General features: G+C 45.7%; 1 protein-coding gene and 1 long non-coding RNA gene across 3 annotated transcripts; one reads left to right on the forward strand and one right to left on the reverse strand.

Annotated features, from left to right (window-relative positions):
• Nucleotides 1–586: 586 nt before the first annotated feature.
• LOC132542675 (uncharacterized) lies at nt 587–4,379 on the reverse strand. The gene is made up of 4 exons (XR_009553644.1): nt 4,297–4,379; nt 4,095–4,183; nt 1,861–1,983; nt 587–743 (listed from the first exon to the last, which is right to left on the reverse strand). It is a non-coding gene; the product is annotated as an uncharacterized LOC132542675 (long non-coding RNA).
• Nucleotides 4,342–13,303, forward strand: LOC132542673 (retinoic acid early transcript 1E-like). Of its 2 annotated transcripts, XM_060205342.1 has the most exons (6): nt 4,374–4,486; nt 6,960–7,117; nt 10,409–10,504; nt 11,242–11,508; nt 11,750–12,022; nt 13,159–13,303. In XM_060205342.1, the coding sequence occupies exons 3-6, from the start codon at nt 10,432–10,434 to the stop codon at nt 13,263–13,265; spliced, it is 720 nt and encodes a 239-aa protein (XP_060061325.1). In that variant the 5' UTR covers nt 4,374–4,486; nt 6,960–7,117; nt 10,409–10,431; the 3' UTR covers nt 13,266–13,303. The 2 variants fall into 2 exon arrangements, 1 of the variants encoding a protein (XP_060061325.1); XR_009553642.1 differs by lacking the exons at nt 10,409–10,504; nt 11,242–11,508; nt 11,750–12,022; nt 13,159–13,303 and adding an exon at nt 8,745–9,004 and having other exon boundaries at nt 4,342–4,486.
• Nucleotides 13,304–13,929: the final 626 nt, after the last annotated feature.

Below are 13,929 nucleotides of genomic sequence, written 5' to 3' on the forward strand. Positions count from 1 at the left end.
GCACTACAACCCACATGCTTTTGTTTTTCTTTATTGACATGTTAAGAAACTAGTACGTATACTTTCTCCTTTTTAAAAAATAAGGAAGTATTGTTTTTTAGATTTTTATTTATTAATGAGAAAGGTAAGAGGAGGAGAGAGAAAAAAAGCCAGACATCACTCTGGTACATGTATGTGCCGCCAGGGATTGAACTCAGGACTTCATGCTTGATAGCTTGATAGTCTAATGTCTTATCCACTGTGTCACCTACCTTCTTTTTTCTGTTTTTTTTTTTCTACAGACTAAAATTTGTATCATTGTTCCTTGACAACTCAGGCTCTGGGAACATACAGAAAAGGCAGAGATGATGGTGAGGAAAGGAAAAGTCAGAATGAGGTCGTCAGGTTGTATTTGTGGAGAAAAAATTCTGCACAAGGGGGGGGTCTTCAAATTTACGTCTTTCTCCATGATGATGTACATAACAAAAAAAAAAAAAAAAGGAAAGAGAAGAAGAAGGAGGAGGAGGAGGAAATTGCTTATAGTCTGTCCAGACTGCCTGTTTTACTCTAATACTCTCCTTCAAATTTCCCTCATTGCTTGGTAAAATTTGAAATAGTTGTTAGCATTTATTTTATCCAATTAAAAGACAAGTTAGGAAGGTATCTGGTTTTGGGTTAATGTAATACATTTATGTTTCACACTCACTTTGTCGACAGTTCTGAGCTTTCCACCTGAGAGCTCTGCTTCCTCTTCTAAATCCACTCTGGGAAGAGAAAGAGAAACAAAAATTGGGTGAAGATTCTGCAAATTATGGCCTCAGAGACAGCATAATGGTTATGCAAGACTTTCATACCTGAGACTTCCAAAGTCCCAAATTCTGTCCCCAGCACCATCATTAGCCAGAGCTGAGCAGTGCTTTGTTTTATGTTTGTTTGCTTGCTTTGTCTTTTTTTTAATATATATATCATTATTATTTATTTACTGGATATAAACAGCCAGAAACCGAAAGGAATGGGGAGACAGAGAGACACCTGCAGACCTGCTTCACCACTCATGAAGCTTTCCCCCTGCAGGTGGGGACCAGGGGCTTGACCCCAGGTCCTTGTGCACTGTAACATGTGCACTCAATGAGTTGCGCCACCACCTGGCCCCGTTTGTCTTTTTTTGTTTGTTTGTTTGTTTGTTTAATAGCTTCTGAAAATTCTTGTCTGCTTTGGGGCAACACAAGGATTAAGTTGTCGCCAACGCAGTCTCCCTAAAGATCCTGGTTCTGAGCTGACTAGATATCTAGTGGCACCCACTCAGGAACTTCTCTTTATCTACACAGACCCCTGACTATCCCTTCCACTTCCCTCCCTTCTAGAGTCCCTGTCACAAAGGCATCTGTAGCTGCTCTCACCAGTGTCTCATTCCACCAGCCAGCCTGTCATGTGTGACCCCCACACTCATGCACACACCCAGGACTGTTCCCACCCCAAGTTTGGGCAATAGCAGCACAAAAGCCAGGATTTGGAAAGGCTGTGGTATATATTCTGCTGAGTTCAGCCAGAATTTCAGCCAGAACCTCAGCTGCTTGAACTTGTCAGAGACTCTGAATCCACAGTTGGAAACTGTGGATCCCAGACCAGGCCTATGAGAAACTCCTGTGTCAATACTGACTTGAGTGAGGTTGTTGGATCTTACTTGAAGGGTGAAATCAGGAACAACCAGCAGACAAAATGGCACCTCAATCACAGAGAACATGAAGCACACCCCATAACAGGGTCCTCCTCAGTCCAAGGATCAACTTTTCCCCTTTAGCATGAGGTTGGCATTTGGCAAAAGCACAAACAAATTATTTAGGGCAGGGCAGTAGATAGCTCATCTTGGAGAACACCCACCTTGTTATGCATTAAGTCTTGGGTTTGAACCCCAGGACCACACAGGTGTATCATGGATGATACATATAAAAGTTACTATGGTCTCTCTCCTCTCTTTGTGACCCTCCTTCCTTAGTCCTGTTTCTAAAGCGGAAAGAGAAAAAGTGACCTTGGGAATTCACTTAACAATGGTATGGTGCATGCATCAGACCTTAGTGGTTTTCATTAAGTAAAATAAAGTTAATATTTACAGCAGCTACGTGTTGAGGACTGGCACACAGAGTTTGGGTGGTGTGTGTGTGTGTGTGTGTGTGTGTGTGTGTGTGTGTGAGTGTAGTGTGTGTAGTATGTGTGTGTTCAGTTCTTCTTCTAGCGTTTGCCCTTCTTCCGTAGCCAGTCAACAGCATCAGGTTGAAAGCTGTCAGGAGCTGCTTGTTGCTGGCTTTGAAAGTGACTGGGATCCATGTGGATTCAGTCGGCTAGGAAGGATCGTCAGTTTCCCCAATGAATGGGTACTCACGGGATGCACCATGGGAAGGTCGATCCAATACATCCATTGTACACACAGATATGGCTGTGAAACTATACTCCTAAAGTCTCTTACAATTATAACTCTACTCCTTATACTATTGTAAACCCATGTTAAAGATTTTAAATAATGTAGTGAATTATTCAATTTTAAAATTTGTCAAAATTGGAATCAACCTAAATGTCTGTGGTCAAATGACTGGATAAAAGGTAATGATTAGATCCAGGACCCCAGGTTCAAGCCCCTAGTCCCCACCTACAAGGAGAAAGCTTTTCAAGGGGTGAAGCAGGGCTTTAGGGGTCTCTCTGTATCTATCCCTCTCTCCCTCCCCCTTCCCTCTACATTTCTGGGTGTCTCTATCCAATAAATAAAGATATTTTTAAAAGCTATGACTATGCGGGGGCAGGTGGTGGTGCACCTGGTTGGGTGCACATGTTACAGTGTGCAAGGACCCAGGTTCGAGCCCCTGCTCCCCACCTGCAGGGGGAAAGCTTCACAAGTGGTGAAGCAGTACTGCAGGTGTCTCTCTGTCTCTCTCCCTCTCTATCACCCCCTTCCCTCTCAATTTCTGACTGTCTCTATCCAACAAATAAAGATTAAAAATAAATTTAAAAGCTATGAATATATATGTATATATTCATTCAGTGGAACACTACTTAGCCATTAGAGAGATAGCACTATGCTTTTGTGCACAGATGAGATGACTATTAAAAGAGAAATAAGGAAGTTACCAGATGGTTTCATTCATGTGTGGGATATAAATAACTAAAACAAATGAACCTGCAAAGAATAGTAATTCCAGCAAAATTAACTCTTTGACTCTAAAACCTGTGATGGTTTTCTGGAGGGAACAGGGAAAAGGGCATAATAAGGGGTATATGTAGGGAGTCTCTGCTGTGGTTTGGATCTTTGCTGGTGTGAGTTATAAACATACAGATATAACTAAGAATCTATATACCTCAAATCTCACACTATTGTAAGCCAACAATTTAAGGATATTGTAGTATCCTTAAATTATTGAAGGATAATACAGCAAATAATTGAGTGTAAATATAGGCCAAGGACATTTCACTGAAACTACAAACTGCCAATCAGCACATGAAAAGATGATCCATAACACTAAACTCCAGGGAATGCAAGTCAAAACCACAGATTGCACTTCAAGCCACCTGTGATGACTGGCGTCGAAAAGCCCCCTAGAGCTGAGGCTGGGTGAGAATATATACTGACACTATGCAAGATGGAGCTGGAAGGAGGTACAGCGCATGTGCACCCTGCTGAGCCCGAGGACTCACAAGCCAAATGATTGACAGCTACTGTCTCAGAACTGGGGCTTAGTGACGCGCTGACTCCGGATTGGCTTGGCTTTGAGCACCATTAGGGCGTCCTTTTCGTTTTAAACACACATTCCACTTATGTGGGGGAGAGTTAAAGGAGACGAAGAAAAGTCAATGTTCCCCACAAATTACCCTGCCAAACAATTTATGTTCAGGTAGGAGGAGAAGGTTGCAAATTATTCCAAGAGAAGACTGTTTCCCTGTAGATACCAGAAGCTGGGAGCGCCCACTTCCTTGCTGGAGGAAACTCCCAGAATTCCTAGCTGGGAAACCCCAGGCCATTCATAGGCCTTTGGAGGTCAACCTCCAGCCCAGTGACGCCAGTTTGAGCCCTTGCTGACCTGTGCCTGATGCCCAGGCCCTGGCTCTGTCCCAGGGGCCACACTCACCAGCAAAATCACCCTGCGCCCAGGATGTACCATCTGTTCCAGGCAGCACAAGCGCTCCAAGGTGCCAGTCCCCCAGCTCTGTGCAAAGTCTGCGGAGCAGCCGCCACGCCAGCGACAGTCACAATGCAGACGATCATCTCCCCAGAGACCCCTTCAGGACCCCCACCCTCCCCACCATAAAGAGGGGGTGCAATCTGCCTACCTCCTGGCGCGGTTCTGGGGGAGCCTGAGCTGTCCTCTGTCCTATATGTGGATACTCAGGCGATGACAGCAGCCGAGGAAGGTGCAAGATCCCAGCCAGGCTCCTCTGCTCACTGTGTCATTTGGGCCCCCACCTCAGCTATCTGCTCTGGGCAGACCAAGGCCGGCACAGAGACAGAGAAGCAAGAACTGTAAGGATTCTGCAAGCCTCTTCCTGCTTTGGCAGGACCTGAGTTATCCCCAGGGAGCCGGGTTCTGAGCTCACTAGGTGCCAGGAGACACTCACTGTGAGGGTTCTAAACTCTTTTCCCAGCTACCCCCCTTTCTGTCCCCTCAGTTCTCCTTCACCCCATAGCCCTGGGGGGTGGGTGGGGCCGCAGTCTGTTTGTGATGTGAAGCACCCCACCTGTGCACAGACCCAACCAGGTTCACCCCTTTAAAGGGCAAGAGCTGGAGATCACTGAGCAAAGCTGAGATTTGGAAGGGCTGTGGCTCTGAGTCCAGCCAGAGCCCCAGCCAGAACCTCAGCTCCTTGAACTGACCAGGACAGCAGCATTTCCCTTGTTGACTCTGTGTGTCTGGGGGCAGGGAGGAGGCTGGTGGGGCTGGTGAGGGGGCACCCTGGGTGCTGGCCTGAATTCACTGCTCCCAGGCTGCTGTTCCATTTTCCTTACAAAGAAGGACCCCTTTGGCTTGGAAGCTCCTCTGGTTCTGTCACAGATCCTGTGCAGAGAATAGCAGGAAGGAGAAGTTGACAGCTAGGGTGGCAACTAAAATCAGTTCTCTGTCCCAACACCCACCTTGTGTTTCAAAACTTCTGTTCATTAAGGAAAAGGCCACATGAAGGTGCATGAAGCAGAGCTTCACTGTGGCTGGACTTGGGGTGTTTGTCCCACTTAGGTTAATATTTATGTTCCAAGGGCTAGGTGGTGGTGCACCTGGTTGAGTGCACATATTAACAATATACAAAGACCTGGGTTCAAGCCCTAGGACCTCATGTGCAGGGTGGGAGATTGGGGGAGGGAGGGGCTTCATGAGAGGTGAAGTAGTGCTGCAGGTCTTTCTGTATCTCTCTTTCTTTATCTTCCCCTCCTGTCTTGGTTTCTCTCTTTTCCTATGAAATAAATAAATTAATATTTTCTAAAAGGAGTTAGAATAAGAAAAACAATTCTAAACTTCAGTTAGGCAGCAGCAGGCAGGAATCTCCCACTCCCTCCCCCTCCCCCTCCTCCTCCCCCTCTCCCTCTCCCTCTCCCATGCATTCCCAGCCTCTGGCAAATGCAGAAGCAGCCAGGCTCCTCCACTTCTGCCCTCCAGTTTGTGGGAAAGACCCAAGGCTGCCAGGGATTCTTCCCCCATGAACCCAACACCCACTGTCAGCACAGTGGTGGCACTGAAAGTGCCACTCAGTGGACCACAGAATGAAAGCTCCCAGTTCGTGGCAGAGGCGCTCTGAACATTGAGGACAGACTTCTGCTTTCCTTTAGCTTTGACCTTGCTCCTCAGGTGACCTTGGAGGAGACGGCAACATGCAAGTGAGCCGACACTAATGGTAACCTCCTGGTCTTACCTGAGTTCTTGATTTCAACAAGTTTGGGGGGGCTCTGTTAAAGACTTGTAAATTTTTCTGAGTTTATTTCTTACCATTTAATTGAGAGGTTAATGCTTTACAGTACAATTGTTGACTCATGGGGACAATTTCTCATCTCGGCATGATAGGTGTCTGAAGAACATTCTCACCCCCAACTCAAGTCCCTTTCTGTCTTCATGTACAAGGACCCCAAGTCCCTCTCAGTCCCATCACTTCCCCCTCCTTCCCCAGAGCCTTTTGATTTGGTGCAATACATTCCACTGAATCCAGGTTTCACTTTCTGGTTTTTCCTTTCCACCTATGAATGAGACATCTGCTTTTGTTTATGTTCTTCCCTATTAAGCTTATCTGACTTAGCATGATAGTTCTAAGTTCCATCCAAGATGAGGCAAAGGTGATGACTTTTATCATTTTTCATAGCCAAGTTGTATTCAGCCATCATTTAAACTTAAAAATTTATTTATTTATTCACTTTTGGATACAGAAAAAAACTAAGCAGGAAGGGAGTGGCAGAGACCTCTGCAGTACTGCCTCACCCTCATGCAGCTTCCTCCTCTGCAGTTGGGGACTGCAGGCTTGAACCTCAGTCCTTATGCACTGTAACCTATGAATTCATCCTGGCGTGTCACCATAAACCTTTGTTTTTAAAGACCTGTTTAGTAGTTCAATGAGAGAGGGAAAGCCGAGACTACCTCTCTGGCTATTTGTGCTTACAGGGATCAAACCAGAGCCTCCTCAAGTTTGCAAAGCATGACTTCTACCCAAACACAAAAAAGTGGACTACATGGTCATTATAATCCTGCTAAGATAACGTGTGACCTTTCTGTAGTTAATTTCTTTAAAAAATATATATATATATATATTCGTGAGAGAGATAGGAGAAGAGAAAGAACCAGATATCACTCTGGTGCATGTCCTGCCTGATTGAATTCAGAACCTCATGGGTGAGAATCAGGAGCTTTATCCACTGCGCCCCCTACCGGACCACTGTAATTAATTTCTTTAATGTTGTGGTAGTAAGCACAGAGCCAAGATAACTGCATGAATCCAAGCCTAGTCTTTTTCTGCTCAAGAAATTTCTTTAGATCCTGGGAGAAGTGTGTCCAAGCCTTTCTACAGCCAGCACAGAAGGAGCTGCAGAGACAGGGATGCAACAAAGTCACAGGAAACTTGCAACATATGTGAACAGCAGAGCAACAGCCAAGCACATTGAACAGGACAGAGATGAGCTGTAAGTTTTTGCCTCCCATCCCCAAGCCCAAACCTGTAGCAGGCTGACTGGAGGAAGAAGAGGGTCCTAGAGTCTTCACTCCAGAGGCGAAATACATTGCAGCCCCAGCTGAGAACCTGCCTGGCCACATTTCAGAAGTAAACTCCACCTCAGATTCCAGCAGGAAGAAAGTTTTCTGTGAAACTATCTTAGACTTCTAGCATCACAGGTGGTGGTCTCAGCTGTTCTTGAATCAGCAATGCCTCAGCACACAAATACAGGGGGTACCCAACACCCCTTTTGTGAACTTGCTGAAGCAGGCTAGCTAGACAGCAAAACCTGACCAACCAGGAGCTTTCTGTCCCTGGAGAGTATTTGGCTGTGTGGAGTGCGGGCAGGTCTCTGGATTGAATTGTAGTGGACTGTCTGTGGCTACTTTATGCCAAGGGAGGAATATCCCAGATGTGGTCTTCTGCTAAGCCTACTCTGGTTCTGACTGCCAGTATTGTGCTAGGATTGTCACTGGGTGTGAGACGAGGCCTTTGGTCAGCTCCTTCCTGGGAAAAGCTGGATCCACTCACAGATATTTTTTGAAAGGATCACAATGTCAGTGATCAGTTGTGCACATAGAAGTGAGGTGAAAGATGTGCAAAGGCTACTGGTCTACCTCTGAAACTACCCACAGCCTCATCATCAATCCATGTCTTCAGCTCCACCCACTCACCACTGCACTGGAGACTGCAAAGATAGGTACTTTGGGAACTTGGAGGCGCATCATGAGATCAATGTTTTCCCCAACTGGTATGAAGGGAACCGGTCTGTTGCTTGCCTCTTACAAGAACTTTACACATTATCACTGCTACCACCACTGGGTGTGGGCATGTGTGTACACTCATAATTATTTTCTTCTTTGTTACATTATAAGTTTTCAGATTATCTCTTTTTCTCTCTTTGTGAGTGTATTCATATTTTCTTATTATGTTTATTCTTTCTCTGTCTGTCTTTTTTACAATGTCTACTATTGGGAGGTCATGTTTCACAGTGCAGTCAGGGAAACATAGGTACAACTCCTCATCTCCCCATGATAGGTGTTTGTGTGTCTAGAAGACACTCTGTCCTCCGCTATAGAGCTCCCTCACCCATCATACGCCAGGACCCCAATGTCTCTTGGTTTTATCACTTACTTCCCTCCTGCAGAGTCGTTTGGCTTACACCAAAGGAATGAATTACAACACACCCAGTCCAATATTCATCCTGTGTTTTCTCTTACTATTCTTTTTTCTAAAGTTCCACCATTGAATAAGATCATTCAGCATTCTCCTTCTCTTTCTGGCTTAACTCAAGCAACCTGATGCCTGCAAGTTCCAACCATGATATTGCAAAGGAGATACCCCCATGATATTTAACAGCTGCATAGTTAATATTACATTGTGTGAGTGTACCACAGCTTTCTCAGCCACTCATGTACCATTGGTACCTGGGTTGCATCCAAGATTAGGTTATTACAGACTATGCTGCTTTGAATATTGGTGTGCATAGGTCTCTTCAGATAGGTATCTTGTTTTTCCTGGCCACGATTTGTTATTTTCCCATTTATGATTATAACTATGGTTATTATAGTAGTTGTTGTATTTGTTTCTCTCTACAGTTTGAGCAGAGGAGACCCTCCTGTCTTTGCAGCTACACACACCCTCGCTCACATCTATCAGAGATAAGGGTGCCACCCTCCAGAACAACGGCCCCATCCACATCACTAGATGCTGGCTTTAGGGGGCCTGGAACAAATAGTCCAGAGGCCAGCTTGTTCCATACCTGAACAGACTGCAAGGGCTATTGCCCCTCCAGGGAGCCACAGTGTCCCTTTCTTGACACTTTCTGAGTTTCAGGAAGCCACCCCCTGACCTGACCTGACCTACAAGGGCTTGCTGCAGACATTTCATCCTCAGCCAGCACCTACACCCTAGCAGGTGGAGCCTCTGTGATACAGAAGTTAGCACCACAACTGCTGCTCACACACAGAAGCTCAGTCTTGGCCCAGGCTGCAGTGGCAAAACTCTACCTAACTGGTACATTGCTGTCAGAGAGCTCTGAGAACAGGGTCTATCATTTTGGGAGTTGCTCTCTTAGCCTAGCCTACCTCTTGTTTACCCCACATTCATGTCAAGTGAAGCATAGCTCAGCTGGACTATCTCTGTGGGCTCCCTACAGGTTTTTTCCCTGGGACTCAGATGCATTTGCACATGAGAGAGGCTCCACAATCCTGCACACAGATAAACAAATTGCAGGGAACATCTGTTCAAGCCTACCAAAGTAAACACCCTTGCAACAAACTTGAAAAGACACCAGACATAATGGTAAGACAAAGAATAATGGAAATGCTGTGGTAGGGATTGAATTCAGGGCTCCAGCCATGAGTGATACAACCAAGCTGCCTCTTTGTCTTATCATTATTCAGTTTTTAAGAGAAAAGGGAAAGAGAATGGAAGGGCAGGAGAGAGAAAGGAGGAGACACAATTCTCAACCACTCATGAAGTTCCTTGGTGCTAACTGTGGGGTTCTCATATAGTGCCCAGTCCAGGGTCTTCTCAAGCTATGGCATGCTGTCCACCTGCTGAATTACATCCCTGATCTCTGCCCTGAATGTTTGGTTAACACTGTTGGGTATTTGGTGAAAGCAAACCTAATCAAGATGGTGGGGGAACAGAAATGAGAAGGCAAAAGAGACAGAGGTTAAGAGATCAGAAATAGGTGGAAGGAGAGAAAATGAAGTTACAATATTACACACATCAGAAGAGGCTTTGGAGAGGGAGTCGGGCTATAGCGTAGTGGGTTAAGCACACATAGACTGGAGCAAGGATCCCGGTTCAAGCCCCCGGCTCCCCACCTGCAGGGGAGTCACTTCACAGGCGGTGAAGCAGGTCTGCAGGTGTCTGTCTTTCTCTCCCCCTCTCTGTCTTCCCCTCCTCTCTCCATTTCTCTCTGTCCTAGCCAACAACGATGACATCAGTAATAACTGCAACAATACAACAAGGGCAACAAAAGGGCAACAATAAATAAATAAATATTTAAAAGAAGAAGAAGAAGAGTCGTCTTTGGGCATGGGTTTAGGAGGATTGGGGGCTATCCATGTAAATTTTCTTGTAAACATACCATTTTCAACTTAATAAACACATTTTGAATATATGCAGAATACTTTCTTGGTATAATTGTTCTTTCCTCTGAATTCCAGTAGTGATTATCAGTCCTCTCTGGGTGAATTCTTTGGGTAGTGTTCCCAGTTGAGGGAATGTACACAACCCTGTACTTCTACAGGTTAATCTAAAACTGCTGGGAAAATGAAGCTGAAAGCTCTTACTGCAGGGCTTGGACTGATTCTGCTGCTTATGGAAGTCCTGGAGACTCTGGGAGGTGAGTGTCCTGGGATGTCACCACTTGGCTGGGAAGGAGGAGCTAGAGGAAGGGCATCACCCAGGGCTCAGGCAGTGCTGGTCTCTTAGGAGGGAAGGTTGTGCGTGGGATGGTGGTGGACCTGCTCACATGTAACTGACATCTAGATCCTGGAGGCTAGGCCTAAGGCCCCATGTTCAGTGCTGTGCTCACAGGGAGCAGCTCTCCCTCCTGCCAAGGCCACCTGCTCCTCCAGGAGCCTCTCCTGATATCAGGAGCTAATCATGAACTTGATATGATCCTGTGGAGTCTTACTTAATATTTGCTAAATATCTTGTGTTCTTGTCATTTGGTCCTTCAAGGAGAGATATTTTATTATATTTTCCGTGGTTGAGGATAACATTATTTGTATCCAAATTCTGGTACCACTAGATGTGCCTGAGGGTCATGGGAGCATCAGAGTATGTGTCAAAACCTCAGAGAGTTAAAGGAGAGACAGCACTCAGGGTCAGAAGCAGAAGAGGCTAGGATAGAAACCCCCCCTCTGGTGGGGGTGATAGCATAATGGTTATGCAAAACAGGCTCTCATGCCTGAGGCTCCAATGTTCCAGGTTCAGGTTCAGTCCCCTGCACCACCATAAGCCAGAGCTGAGCAGTGCTCTGGTAAAAAAAAATAATAAAAAATAAAAATAAACCCTCCCTCTGCGCCAGGCCTTTCACAGGGAGGCCCTGGCTCACAGCTGCATCTTCTCTCACAGGTGTTCACTTTCTTTGCCTCAAATTCACTGTCAGCTCTTATTCATCACCTCTACAGCCCTGGTCTAAAGTCAAAGGCTCAGTGGATGGAAAGCCTTTCATTGAGTATGACAGTTACTCCAACAATGTCACAGCTGTGGGTCGGCTGGGGAAGGAGGTCAATAACACCAAAGCATGGAGAAATTTGGCAAAGAGTCTGGAATCAATAGGGAGAAAGGTCAGGATAATCATGCGTGGTGGCCTCAAACAGGAAAAGATCCTGAACAAGCGTGAGTGTGGGAAGGGGGGGGGGAGCTGGAGACAGGGAGCAAGAGGGGGTAGGGGGCTGCACACTGGAGGGGAGGGGCTTTGTGTGACCAATGAACATGGTGCCACCTCAGAGACAAGCTGGGTCTGCTGGTCAGGAAAGGGCAGAGAGGAGAGTCCAGGCCCTGAGTGTGAGAGACACCCTGGGCACTGGGAGGGGAGGGGGCTCTCAGATGCAGGTGGTGATGTGTGTGTGGGGTGCAGGTGTCCCCAGCCTGCAAGCCCAGCTGTGCTGTCAGCAGGAATCAGAACAGTGCACTAGTGCATCCTGGGAGTTCAACATCAACGGACAGAGAGCCCTCATTAACACAGTGACCATGACCTGGACAGTCCTGGACCCTGAAACCAGAATGATCAAGGAGGAGTGGGCGAAAAAACAGGACCTGGCAGAGGAGTTAAGGAACGTCTCAATTCAAGACTGTAATCACTGGCTTAAGGAATTCTTAGAGCACTGGGAGAAAATGTTGGATGGCACAGGTAACTGAACAGCAGTGGAGGGTATGAGAATGTGTGTAGAAATATGACAGATTTCTGGGTGGACTCCATCTGTAGAGTCAGTAACTGCCCTAATGTTCACACATCCACCTTTTACACTCCCTTCCCTACCAACAGGAGAATCTCCTCCTTTCACCAGTGACCTTGACTTTAGACACATTGCTCTCCTATTCTGGCTTTGGTCAGTTCTCCCCAAATCAAGGCTCTCTCTACCAGCAGTGTTTGACTTCGACTGCATGTTGCATGCTGGAGTCTCACTTGTGTCCTTGGGTGGCATGTTGTGGAGGAAGAGACCTGTGTGGGTGAACACCCACGTTCAAGAGGGACCTATGTGTGGACTGACCTGTGTGTGGCCCAAATCTACATGTATCACTGTCATCCCAGGCCTTCTCATCATCCTCTCTTCCATTTCTCCTTTAGCAAACTCAAAAGCCAGCTCTTTGCTATATTAACATTAATATTTATTTATTGCCACCAGGGTGATTGCTGGGGCTTGATGCTGGCTCTGTGAATTTACAGCTCCAATAATCCATTCCCCCCATTTCTTTCTTTCTCTGTTTATTTATTTTTTCTTTCGTCTTTTCTATTTTATTTTATAGGACAGAGAAATTATGAGAGAAGGAGAGACAGAGAGGGTGAGAAAAATATAGACACCTGCAGACCTGCTTCACAGCTCACGCACTACACCCCTGCAGGGGGACAGTGGGAGCTCGAACCCAGGTCCTTAAGCATGGTAATATGTGAGCTCAACAGAGTGTGCCAGCACCTGAACACTCCAAAACCAGCTCTTCTGAATTCTGTCCTCGTTTTCTTAGACAAAATTAAGCACCCCAGTTAGGTCATCCTGGAAAAGGTCTTCATTATTTCGCAAGAAATATGTCAGTCTCTATAGTGACTATGTCAGCATCTGCTATCTCCCTCAGTAGAGATCTGAGTTCCAAAAGAACAAGGCAGAATCCCTTTCTCTTTGATGTCCAGGGTCCCAGAGCATGGCTTTCATGTGATGTAGCAAATATGAAGGCAACATGTGCCAATGTGGGAAAGGACCTGTGGGAAGATATCTTTTTATGTTTGATGGTAATTACTTATGTTTGACAGTATTCACTTTTGCTTTTCAGATATGTCATCCAAGGCAAAAGAAACCATACAGCATTATCCATCCACCTGGCTAATTACCTGGATCATGCCAATAATCACTATTCTGTCCTACTTGAAATTTTCTTGATATGCACAGTGTATGTACTACTGAGTATTAAAATTTACTATAGCCAGACCTTCCACCTTCTGCACCCTATAACAATCCTGGGTCCATACTCCCAGAGGGATAAAGAATAGGAAAACTTCCAATGGACGGGATGGGATGTGGAACTCTGATGGTGGGAACTATGTGGAATTGTACCCCTCTTATCAAAAAGACTTGTTGATCACAATTAAATCAATAAAATAAATAAATAAAACTACTGTAGGTGATGGGAATGTAATTCCAGACATAGTACATTAGGTTTTGCCTGGTATCCCAAGGTTCCAGATTTTTTTAAATATATATTTTCTTATTTTAATGAGAGAGAGAGGAGACAGAGAGAGAGAATGCTCTGGCTGACAGTGGTACAGGGGACTGAACCTGGGACTCTGGAGCCTCAGGCATGAAAGTCTTTTTTGCATAACTATTACACTATCTACCCCACCCTACCCCAGAGGTTCCGGGTTCTTTCCACACCACAGCTATAAGCCAGAAATGCACAGTGATCTGGTCCTCTTTCTCTTTGTAAATAAATAAATCATTAACACTTCCTCTCTAATGAAATGGGTCTCAAACTTGGTGCTTCAGAAAGACAAAAAGCCTAAGAACACAACATGGACATTTGGTTTGCATCTTACTAATCCAGTGC

Source organism: Erinaceus europaeus, chromosome 13 (assembly GCF_950295315.1).
Source record: "Erinaceus europaeus chromosome 13, mEriEur2.1, whole genome shotgun sequence".
In the NCBI taxonomy this organism is placed as follows: domain Eukaryota; kingdom Metazoa; phylum Chordata; class Mammalia; order Eulipotyphla; family Erinaceidae; genus Erinaceus; species Erinaceus europaeus.